The following is a 12,500-nucleotide window of genomic DNA, read 5'->3' on the forward strand; positions in this document are numbered from 1 at the left end:
AAATTAAAAAAGAGACCCCTCACCCTCCCCTCCCCCCCTTTCCCCCCCAGGGTCTCCCCAAAGGGGAGCGAGCGGGGGCGCCGGCCGTGCAACGGGGGGCCTGTCCCCCCAGGGCGCCGTGGCCGGGGGGAACCTTTTTTTAAGGCCGCACCGACCCTATTCCTGGGGGGGCAGGAGGGGGCATGTCTGCGTGCAAGAAACCGGCCGTTCTTTGTAAGTAGTTTTTTTTTGTTTTTTTTTTGGGGGGGGGGAAGGGGGGTGGGGTATTTTTATTTTTTGTCTGTTTTTTATGAGTTTTTTGTTTGTGTCGCTTCTCCCGGGTTTTTTTGGGTTCACGATCCCCCATCCACCCAAACCCCTTTCATAAACCCCCAGCTCACAACCCCCCCCTCACAATCCTACCCCAAAACCCCCCCCTCACAACCCCCCCCTCAAAACCCCCACCTTACAACCCCAAAACCTCAAACCCCCTCCTACAACCCCCCCTCACCCCCCCCCACCTCAAAACCCCCCTCCCAAAAAAAAACCCCCCCCCCTCAAAAAACCTCCACCTCTAACCCCCACTCAAAAACCCCCTCCTCACACCCCCTCCTCCCAAAACCCCCCCTACAACCCCCCCCTCAAACCCCCATCTCACAACCCCCCCCTATAACCCCCCCCCTACAACCCCACCTCACAACCCCCCCCCTCACAACCCCCCTCACAACCCCCCCCCCCCTCACAACCCCCCCCTCAACCCCCACCTCAAACCCCCTCCCACAACCCCCCCTCACAACCACACCTCAAACCCCCCCCTCACAACCCCCACCTCAAAAACCCCCTAAAACCCCCACACAACCCCCACCTTAAAACCCCTCCTCACAACCCCACATCAAAAACCCCCACCCACACCCCCCGCTTCATACCCCCACCTCACAACCCCCGCTTCAAAACCCCCCGACCAACCCCCACCCAAAACCCCCCCCCCTCACAACCCCCACGACAACCCCACCTCAAAACCCCCACTCCCAACCCCCACCTCCAACCCCCCCCTCACAACCCCCCCTCACAACCCCCCCTCACAACCCCCACCCAAAAACCCCCACCTCAAAAACCCCCCTACAACCCCCACATCCTTCCTCGCTCTCTCGAATTTGAATCCCCCAATCTCTGCGATGCGCCGTATTTCCCTAATTTCCTGGGCTGAATCTCGTCTTTTGCCGCGTGTGGATATCGGCTACGGCGCTGCTCGTGCGGGGGGACGTTTCCCACGCACATGCCTCTACGGCGTGCGGGGCGTGACCTCCATGAAACCATTCCTTCGGTTCGCGAATGGCTAAATTTCCCCCCCGGGGGAGATTGTTTTTTAATTTTTTCCTCTCTAATTTTTCGGTGAAAATTTTTTCCCTAATAAGATTTTTTTTTTTTCATTCAAAAAGGAAGGCTTTTCTTTCCCTTCATTTACACTACATTTCCTCAACACCAAATAATTTTACCCTGCTTTTTTAATGAAATAAATACTTAGCCTCATATGTAAAGCTATTGACTAAGTTAATTCGAAATTCAAGGCGCTTTGTCCAAACCCCCCAAAGGGCTTCGCATTTTTTGGCCGCGTTCAAAAGACGGGTCTGTGAAACGGAGGACAAAAAAGGGGGTCTTTTCTGAGGGGGGAAAAAAAATCACTCTTTTACTCTTTCTTCGTATACTTTCCTTTTTTCCCTCCGGGGAAATTTTTCTTTTTCGTTTGTTTTAATATATATATAATATATATATATTTATATTAATTAATATATTATAAATTTTATATATATATATAATATATATAAATATAATATATATATATATATATATAATATATATATATATATTATATATATTATTATATTAATATATAATTTTGTGTGTGTGTGTGTGTGTGTGTGTGTGTGTGTGTTGTGGGGTGTATGTTATGTATATACATATATATTGTGTGTATATATATATTTAAATATATATAAAATAAAATATAATATATATATATAATATATATATATATAATATAATATATAATCATATATTTATATACATTTTATATAATCACTCTCTCTCTCTCTCCCCTCTCTCCCCCTCTCTCTCCATCTCTCTCCTCTCTCTCTCTCTCTCTCCCCTCCCCCTCTCTCTTTTCTCTCTTCTCTCTCCACGCGCGCGCCCTGGAACCAGCCACAAGCAAGCACCGGGCCACTGACTCCACAGCCGTGCGCCTTTGAGACGGTTCGCATATATAAATTCCACTCCACCAGATTGCGAAAGGACATATGTTTTATATAGCTTTCGCTGCTTAGTCCAAGACACCCTTTTTGCTCTCCATGGAAGTGGGGGGGGGAGGAGGAGGGAGATGGGGGGAGGAAATGGGGATAAGGGAGGAAGAGGGAGATGGAAGGAAGGAGGGAGAATGAGGGTAAATAGAGGAGGAGATGGGAGGGAGGAGAGAGAATGAGGGTAAAGGGAGGAAGGAGATGTGAGGGAGGAGGGAGAATGAAGATAAAGGGAGGAAGAGGGGATGGAAAGGGGGAGAGAATGGAATAAAGGGGGGAAAGGGGAAGAAGATGGAAGGGGGGAGAGAGAAAAGGGTAAAAAGGGGGGAAGGAGGGGGAAAGGAGAAGGGAAATGGGGGAAAAAGGGAAGGGGGGAGGGAGAATGGTATAAAGGGGGGAAGAGGAAAAAGGAGGGAAAAAGGGGGAGAATGAGAAAAAAGGGGGGAAGAGGGAGATGGAAGGAAGGAGGGAGAATGAGTAAAAAGGGAGGAAGAGGGAGATGGAAGGAAGGAGGGAGAATGAGTATAAAGGGAGGAAGAGGGAGATGGAAGGAGGGGAATGCATTGCCTTTTAGTGATTATCTTTTTCTCCTTCTCTCTGTTTTCTTATTGTCTCTGTCTTCCTTTTTTCTCTGCCCTTTCGGGTTCCCTGTAAGTTTTTTTTTCGTTTTTCTCCTTCTCCTTCTGCCCTGTATCTATTTTTTTTCCTTTCAAAAGTCGGGCCTTTTTTCCCCGTCTCTTTTTTTCCCCCTCTCTCCCCCCCCCTTTTCCCCCATATATTTTTTTATATATATTAGATATATAATAATATATATTTATATATATTTATATTTTAAATATATAAAAATATATATATATATAAAATATATATATATTTAAACATACATACATAGGGGTGTGGGGTTGTGTTTGGGATTTTATATATATAATATAAAATATTATATATATATATATATATATTTATATATATATTATATATAATATATATATATGGAAAGGGTAAAATTTTATGTATACACGCCACACACACCAACACACACCACACACACCCACAAAACACAACACACACACACACCAACACACCACAAACCACAACACACACATATATATATATATATATATAAATATATATATATATATTTTAAATATATTTTTATATATAATATATACTTTATTATATATATTATTATATATATAAAATATATAAAATATATATTATATATTTATTTAAAATATTTATATATATATATTTTTTTTATATATAAAATACAAAAACACACACAACATATGTAACAAAAACACACACACACACACACACACCCACACCCCAAACACACAACACATATATAAAAATTTTATATATTTTATTTTATATATATATATATTATTTTATATAATATAAAATATATATTATTATATAAAACATCCCTATATATTTTAAAATATATTTATATATATAATATTATATTATTATATATATGGTATCATATATACTACATATACATATATATATAATATATAATATATATAATATATATATAATATATTTTAAATTTATATATATATAAAATGTGTGGGGTTTTGTGTGTGTTTTGTGGGGGTTGTGGTGTGTGTGTGTGTGTGGGGTGGGGGGGGTGTGCGTGTAGGTATGTGGGTGTGTATATATGTAGGGGTATAGGGTATATATCCTTATTATTATAATATATATTATATAATATATATATATATATATATATATTTTATATAATATATCTTGTATTTTCATATCCCCCATTTTTTATATCTTTATCTTTTGTCGACTCGACTTTTCCCTTTTCCCCTTTCCCCTCCCCTCCCCCCCCCCCCCTCCCCCCTCCGCCGGGCAAAAACCCAACCTCCCTTGGGGGGTTTTCTCTTTTCTTTTTTTTCCTTCTTTCTTTCTTTCCCTCTTTCTTTTTTTTCATTTTTTCTTTCTCTCTTTCTTTCTTTCATTTTTTTTCTTTCTCTCTTTTTTTCCCGTAAAATGTTTTGCTACACATCGAAGGTCATTGTGTTGGGTTGGGGGGACTTTGTGGTGGGGGGGGGGTGGGTGGGGGGAAAGATGCTGAACCCAATAACATCTTCCCCCTTTTTCCCTCCCCCCCACTCCCTCCCCTTTTTTTCCTACAATAAAAGAAAGTAAAGAAGAAAAAAAATCATTTTTGATGTTCAGTTTTCATGTAGATTGTGTTTCCTTCACCTCCCCCCTCCCCCCATTCTCCCATTCTCCCCTTCTCCTCTTCTCCCCTCTCCCCCTCTTCCCTTCCCCCCTCAAATCTTTTCCCCTCTTTCCTTCCCCTCTTTTCCATTTTCCCCTTTTTACTTTTTTACCCCCTCTTCTCCCCGCCCCTTCCCTATCCCCCCCTTCTCTCGCCCTCTTCCCTATCCCCCTCTTCTCTCGCCCTCTTCCCTATCCCCCTCTTCTCTCGCCCTCTTCCCTATCCCCCTCTTTCTTCTCTCCCTTCTCTCTCCCTTTCTCCCTCTCCCATCTTCCCCTTTTTATCTCTTATAGCCTTATTCTCTTTTATATTTTTGTTTTATATTTCCCTTTTTTTTAAAAATTTTCCTTTTTCTCCCTTTTTCCCCCTGTTTTCCTTTTTTTTTTCTTTTCTTTTTTCCCCTTTTTTTTTTTTTAAGTATTCCCCGTTTATTTACTTTATTCTCTGTTTACATTTATCCGTTTCCCCTTTTTAGTATTAATTTTATCCTTTTAATTCCTTCCCCTTCTTCCTTTGTCTTTTCCTCCTCTGTGAGCGATGCAGGAAGCTCTGTCTCTGTCATTCTGGCTGTCTGTTTGTCTCTCTCTCTCTCCCTCCCCTTTTCTCTGCTCTCCTTTTTCTCCCTCTTTCTCTCTCTCTCTCTCTCTCTCCTCTCCTCTCCTCCCCTCTCTCTCTCTCTCTCCTCCACTTTTCTCTCTCTCTCTCCTCTCCTCTCCTCACCTCTCCCCTTTTTCTCTTTCTCCCTCTCTTTTCTCTTTCGGGTTTTCTCTCTCTCTCTCTCCCTCTCTTTTTTTTCTTCTCTCTTTCTTTTCTCCTCTCTTTCCCCTCTCCTCTCCCCCTTCGCCCTCTCTCTCTCTCTCTCTCTCTCTCCCCCTCTCTCTCTCTCTCCTTTTCTCTCTTTCCCCTCTCTTCCTTCTCTCCCTCCTCTTCTCTCCTCTCTCTCCCCGCTCTCTTCCTTTTCCTTTCCCCTCCTCCTCTCCTTCCCTCCCTCTTTTCTCTTTTTCTCTTTCTCCCCCTCTTTCTTTTCCTCTCTCTCCGTCTCTTCTTCTTTCTCTCTCTTCTTTCTCTGTCCCGTCTGTCCCCCCTCTCTCTCTCTCCTCCCCTCCTCTTCTTCTTCTCCCCTCTCTCTCTCTCCTCTCCCCTCTCCTCTCTCTCGCTTCGGCTTTTCCCCCTCTCTCTCTCCTTCTCTCTCTCTCCTCTCCCCTCTCTCCCCTCTCTCTCTCTCCTCTCTTCTCTCTTTCTCCCCTCTCTCTCTCTCTCTCCTTTCCTTCCCCCTCTCTTCTCTTTTTCTTTCTCCTTTTTTCTCTCTCTTTTTTCCTTCTTTTCATTCTGCTCCCTCCTCCCCTTTTCCCCCCCTTTCCTCTAATTCTTTTTTCTTTCATCTTTTTTTTCCCCTGTTTTTTAACCTTTTTCTTCTCTTTTCCTTTTCCCCCTTTTCCCCCTCCCCCGCTTTCCCCCTTTCTTATTTATTTAAACCCCCACCCTTTCCCCCCCGGGCCCCCAACCTCTGTTCTTTCCCCCCTTTTTTCCCGTTTTCCTTTCTTCCTTTTCCGGCCCCTTAATCTCCCCTTCCCCCCTTCTTTTTCCTTTTTTTCCCCCTTTTATTTACCCCCAACATTCCCCCCCCCTTCCCCTTTTTAAAACCCCCTTTTTCCCTTTTCCTTTCCCTTCCCTTATCCCTTCTTTTCTTCTCCTTTCCCTTTTTCCTTTTCCTTTTCCCTTCAACCCCTCCTCCTTCTCCCTTCCCCCTTTTTCCCCCTTTCCCTTCCCCTTTCTTTTTCCTTCATCTCCCTTTTTTCATTTTCCCCCTCCCCTGTTTTTCATCCCTTCCCCCCTCCCTTTTACCCCTTTTTCCTCCCTTTTTTCTACTTCCCTTTCCCCTTTTTCCCCTTCCAATCCCCCTTTCCTTTTTTCCCCCCCTCCTCCTTCCCTCTTTTCCCCCTTCCTCTCTTTTCCCCTTTTCCCTTTCCCCCCTTTCCCTTTCCCCCTCTTTCCTCCCCCCTTTTTTTCTCCCCCTTTCCCTTTTTCCCCCTTCCCCCCTTTCAACCCCCCCCCCTTTTTTCCCTCTTTTCCCCCCCTCCTCCCTGTTTCCTCCCTTCCCTCCCTCTTTTTCCCCCCCCACCCTTTCTCCCTCTTTCCTCCCCTCTCCCTCGTCTCCTCCCTCCTCCCTCGACCTCCCCCCCTCTTCCTCTCCCTCTTTTCCTCCTCCTCCTCTCTCTCCTTCCATCCCTTCCTCCTTCTTCACCCCCCCCCCCCCTTTCTCCCTCCGTTCCTGGAAACCTCGTCTGGAAAATATGGAAGATTCGCTCTCACCTTTGTGCTGTGTGATGGAAGAATCCGGGGTGAATCGGGTGAGGGGTGGGGGGTGGGGGGGATCTTTCTGCTTCTGCTTCTCCTGCATTGAAGGCCTTTTCCTCTGCTTTGTTTGCATTTCTCTTGTTTTCCTGTTCTCTTGCGTTTCTCTCTGCTTGTTTCTGCTACCTTCCTCCTGCCCTTTTCATCTCCTCTCTTATCCTTCGTCTCTCCTTTCTTCTTCTCCTCCTCTTTTCTCCTCTCATCTCCTCCTTCTTCACTTCCTCGTTCCTCCTTATTCCCTCCTCTCCCCTTCTTCCTCCCATCCCTGTTTCCCCTGCTTCTCTTGCGGACCTGTTTCTCTGCGTTTTCCTGCTTTTTTTGGTTCTGCTGCTCCTCGACTCGACCCGCTTCTTTCCCTGCCCCTTTCCTGCTTTTTTTCTGCTTCTCTCCTTGGAACCTTTTCCTGCCTTCGGTGCTTCTCATTTTACCTGCTTATCCCAGGTAACTTTACCCTTTTTTCCCCCTCGAGCTCTCCGCTTGCGTTTCCCCACCTGTATTTCCTGCTTTCATCAGTAACTTTTCCCTTCGTGCTTATCCAAGGTAAATTTCCCTGCTTATCCAAGGTAAATTTCCCTGCTTATTCAAGGTAAATTTTCCCTGGTTATCACAAGTAAATTTTGCTTCTTATCCAAGATAGATTTCCTAGTTTATCCTATAAAAATTTCCCAGCTTATCTTAGGTAAATTTCCCTGTTAATCACAGATAAATTGCCTCGCTTTTCCCAAACATCATTTCTCTTTTTCCTTTTCACTTGAGAGGACTTCTTCCTAAACCCTTCCTCTGCCTTTCCTGCTTTCCCCTTTTCCTGCTTTCCCCTTTTCCTGCTTTCCCCTTTTCCTGCTTTCCCCTTTTCCCTGCTTTCGTTACCCCCCCCCCCCCTTTTCTGCTTTCTCTTCTCTTCTCTTTCCCTTTTTTCCTTCTCTTCTCCTTTTTTCTGCTTTCCTTGTTCCTGCTTTCCAACTTTTCCTATGTTTTCCCCTGTTTTCTCTTCTCTCTAACCCCTTATCTCCCTTTTTCCTCTTTCGTTACACCTTCTTACCCCCCCTCTGTTATTACTATTTACTACTTCGTCTTCATCGTATTCTTATTTTTTTCTTCTTCTTCTTCTCCATTTGCTTTTATTTTTTATTCATTTTTTTTTTATTGGCCTTTTCATTAGTAAATTTTATTATGTTATTTCATTGTTTTATTTCTTTCTAATTATTTCTTGCATTTCCTTGATTTATTTTCTTTCTATCTATCTTTCTTTAGCACTGATTTTCTTTCTACTTTTCTTTTTCTTTGTTTCTTTTTCGACATTCAGTTTTCCTTTCTTGTGTTTCTGCTCATTTCCTTTTTCCCTTTTGTTTCTTTACATTCTCTTTTCTTTGCTTTCACAGAATGATATGTTATTTTAGATTACGTAAACAATCACTTTATTAGCGACAACATTGATGATGTAATTATTAATAAAATGTTATGCTGAAAAAAATTCCTCGTTCATTCCTTCTCTTCCTCTTCTCATCCTCTTTCTTTCAATATTTTCCCTCCTTCTACTTCCTCCGTATTCCTTCCTCCCCTTTTCTCTTTCTCCTTTCTTTCCTCCCTCTTCCCTTCTTCTGTCCATCCTTCCCTCTCTATTTCCCTATTCCTTCCTCTTTCATCCATCCCTCCTTATTTCTTCCTTGTCCCCTTCCTCCTCCCTTCCTTCCTTCCTTCCTTTTCTTCCTTCTTTCTCTATTCTCCCTCCTCTCCTCCTCTTTCCCTCCCTCCTTTCTTCGACTCTCTCCCTCGTATATCCCTCCCTATATCTCCCTCCCCATTCTCTCCCTCTTTCCCCTCCCTTGTTCCTTCCTTCCATATTCCTCCCCCCTTTTTTTCCTTCCTTCCCTTCTCCTCTCCCTATTCTGTATTCCCTATTTTATCTTTCCCCATTCCTCTCTCTGATTCCTTCCTCCGATCCTTCTCCCTCCTTTTCTCTCCTTTTTTCTCTTCTTTTCCTTCATCCACCCTCCCTGTTCTCCCATTCTCTTTCCCCTCTCTTCCTCTATCCCCTCTGCTCTCTCTTCTCTCCCTCTCCCAACCACTCTTCCTCCCCACCATCCACCCACCCCCTCCTCCCCTCCCTCCCTTCCTCCCTCCCTCCCTCCCTCTCTCCTCTCCTCCCTCATCTAACCCCCTCCCCCTCTTCTCCCCCCATCATCTAACCCCTCCCCCATCCCTCCCATCCCTCCCTCCCTCCCCCCTCCCCCAACTCTTCCCCCCATCATTTAACCCCCCTCTTCTCTCCCCCCTCCCTCCCACCCCCCCTCTCTCTCCCCCCCCCACCTAACCCCCTCCCCTCTTCTCCCCCACAGACGGCCGAGCAGCGCGACATCTGCAACAAGAAGAGCCCCCCCGACCTCGACGGCTTCGACAACCCGATCACCAAAATCCGGTTGGCGTCCGTCTTCAACCAAGGGGGAGGAGGGGGAGGAGGGGGAGCCTCGTACGTCTTTATGGTGAGTACGAGGCCGGTTGCTTGGTTGTTGTTGTTGGTTGGTTAATGATCGCCATCTCAACCATATCATCAGTATCATTATCTTTATCATTATTACGTTCACTATCATGTCATTACCAAATTGCACTGGCGTGATTATTATTACTATTGTCATTGTTAATATGTTATTTTCATTGTTTCTGTTTCCATTTTTTATTACTTATCATCATCATCATTATTTTTATCATCCTAGATTTATCATTAAATCGTTTTTATTGGTTGTTGCTCATTATCGTAATCGTTATCCTCTTTATCTTAGCACTTCCTCATTCTCCGAGATGGGCCGAGTTGCAAGCCGATCATTTTCATTTGCAATTTTTTTTTATCGTTCGTATTGTTCTTTATTCTTCTCTTTTCTTGTCTCTTCTCTCTCCAATTTTTTTTCATTTCTACTCTTTCTATCAATCTGTCTATCTATCTATCTGTCTATCTATCCATCTCTCTCTCTCTCTCTCTCTCTCTCTCTCTCTCTCTCTCTCTCTCTCTCTCTCTCTCTCTCTCTCTCTCTCTCTCTCTCTCTCTCTCTCTCTCTCTCTCTCTCTCTCTCTCTCCTCTCTCTCTCTCTCTCTCTTTCTGTCTATCCGTTTGTCTTTTTCTTACTCTATCTATCTATCCGTCTTTCTATTTTTCTATTTACCTATCTGTCTATCCATCCCTGCGTCCGTCTTTGTGTCTTCCACTCTCTCTTTGTCTGTGTCTCTATCTATCTATTTATCTATCCTTCTACCTACCTTTCTATCTATCTATCTACCGAAACCATCTGCCTAATCCATTTATCTCTCCCTATATTTATCGTTTTTGATAAGCCTCTTTTTCCCAATTTAATTATTAATCGTCCCATCGTTTCTAAACATCTACCAATTTTCCTTCGTCTAGCGTCCGCCTTTTTCTCCAATCTCCTTTTAATCAGCCTTTATCTCTATCTTTCTTTCTACAATCCTTCTTCTATCTACTACCGAACCTTGAAATCCCATTTTCTCATCAGGATTTTATCGTTTTGATAATCCTCTCTTATTCCAATGAAAACTAAAGGAATCAGAGGAAATTCGATCAACACATTACTCGTTGTCTCGCCTTTCTAAAATCTCTTCGAAAATCAAATTAGCTCTCAGCAAAGCCAATTATCCACATCCAGTTCCCCGCATCGGTTAACACCCGATTTAAACAGGATCATGAGCCCATTAATCATCACAGAAATCAATTAAGTATGTAAAAATGTAAGTTATAGAAATTTTAACTTATTGTTGATCTCTGCCATGTTTCGTTTTATGTCGAAAATAATTCAAATATAGCCATACACACACACCACACACACACTACACACACACACACACACACACACACACACACACACACACACACACACACACACACACACACACACACACACAAACACAACTCTCCCTCCCATTCCTTTCTTTCCATCACTAAACCCCGTAGAGGCATCTCCCTCGAGAAGGTGCAAGAAACACGTGTCATTTCTGATCCCATTTACGAAGGGCATAGTTATCCTTCCCCGTAACCATGGCAACGGTGGGCATATACTCCGTCAGTTGGAATTATGTTGCGTGATCATGAGTAATGGAATTCTCTCTGTGTTGGGAGGGCGGCGAGGAGCATCAGCGTTCGTTATTTATTTCTGGATAGTTTTGAAATCGTCTCTCTCTCTCTCTTCTCTCTCTCTCTCTCTCACTCTCTTTCTCTCTCTCTCTTCTCTCTCTCTCTCTCTCACTCTTTCTCTCTCTCTCTTTCTCTCTCTCTCTCTCTCTCTCTCTCCTCTCCCCCCCTCTCTCTCTCCTCTCCCTCCCTCTCTCTCTCTCTCTCTTCTCTCTCCCCTCTCTCCCCTCTCTCTCTCCACTCTCTCTCCCTCTCTCTCTCTCTCTCTCCTTCTCTCTCTCTCCTCTCTCTCGTCTCCTCTCTCTCTCCTCTCTCTCTCTCCCTCTCTCTCTCTCTCTCTCACCCTTTCTCTCGTTCTCTCATTCTCTCTCGTTCTTTTTCTTTATCTGGATCTTTCGTTCTCTTTCTCTTTTTTTTCTCTTTTTTTCGTTTTCTTTCCTTCTCTCTCCTTGTCTTTCTCTGTCATTTCTCTCATTATTGCTATTATGATCACTATTATTATCATTATAGTTATTATTTTTACTGTTATTATTATTATTATTATTATTATTATTATTATTATTATATTATTATTATTATTATTATCATCATCATCATCATTATGATTATTATCATTATTGTTGTTATCATTATAATTATTATCATCATAATTACCATTACCATTGGTACTATTACAATTATTGTTATTAATATGATTTTATTCATATCGTTATCATTATAATCACAATATTATCATCACTGTTATTATCTACATCATCTTCATCATTATCACCATCATCATAATGCAATAATCATAAAACCCAATGCCGTCTATGCTATCAAAACAAGATTTTTTTATTATTATTTTTTTTTTTTTTGTTTTTTGTTTTTCAACCGAGACTCCGATATGTCACCCGTAACAACAGAGTGCCGTTGGCTCCGGACACAGCAACAGCCCTTAGTGTCAGGGGCAGACAATGCCAAAGAGTTATGGGTCGCTGTTCTCCAACCTTTGAGTTTGCGAAAGCTTGTGCTGTGAGGCTGTAGGAGGGGAGGGAAGGGGGTAAGGGGAGGTGGGGGGAAGGGGTGGGGAGGAAAGGGGGTAAGGGGAGGTGGGGGAAAGGGGGAAGGGGAGGTGTGGGAAAGGGGGAAGGGGAGGTGGGGGAAAGGGGGAAGGGGTGGGGAGAAAAGGGGGGAAGGGGAGGGAAGGGAAAGAGAGGGAGGGAGGGAGATAGTAGAGGGGGTGAGAGGCAGGGTTGAAGGGAGAGGGGAGGGAGAGAGTGAAGGTGAGGGAGAGGGAGGGGGGGAGGAAAGGAGGGAGTGAGAGAGAGAGAAGGAGAAACAGACAGATGAGGAGAACGGAAGGAAAAAGAGAGAGGCAGACAAGCAGACAAACAGAAAGAAAGAAAGAAAGACAAACTAACATTCATACAATTAAACAGAAAGATAGAGAGCGACAGAGACAAACAGACAGAAAGAGCGACAGACAGACAGACAACAGAGTTAGAATGGCAGACAGAAA

At 43.5% G+C, this 12,500-nt stretch overlaps 1 protein-coding gene across 1 annotated transcript in view; it reads left to right on the top strand.

Annotated features, from left to right (window-relative positions):
• Nucleotides 1-12,500, top strand: part of LOC119568339 (ALK tyrosine kinase receptor-like) — a gene marked incomplete in the record, with an annotated part of 248,485 nt that overhangs the window by 80,665 nt on the left and 155,320 nt on the right. Inside the window, 1 exon segment of the mRNA XM_037916793.1 lies at nt 9,201-9,344. Coding sequence (XP_037772721.1) covers nt 9,201-9,344 — 144 coding nt within the window.

The sequence above is a fragment of the Penaeus monodon genome, chromosome 43 (assembly GCF_015228065.2).
Source record: "Penaeus monodon isolate SGIC_2016 chromosome 43, NSTDA_Pmon_1, whole genome shotgun sequence".
Classification (NCBI taxonomy): Eukaryota; Metazoa; Arthropoda; class Malacostraca; order Decapoda; family Penaeidae; genus Penaeus; species Penaeus monodon.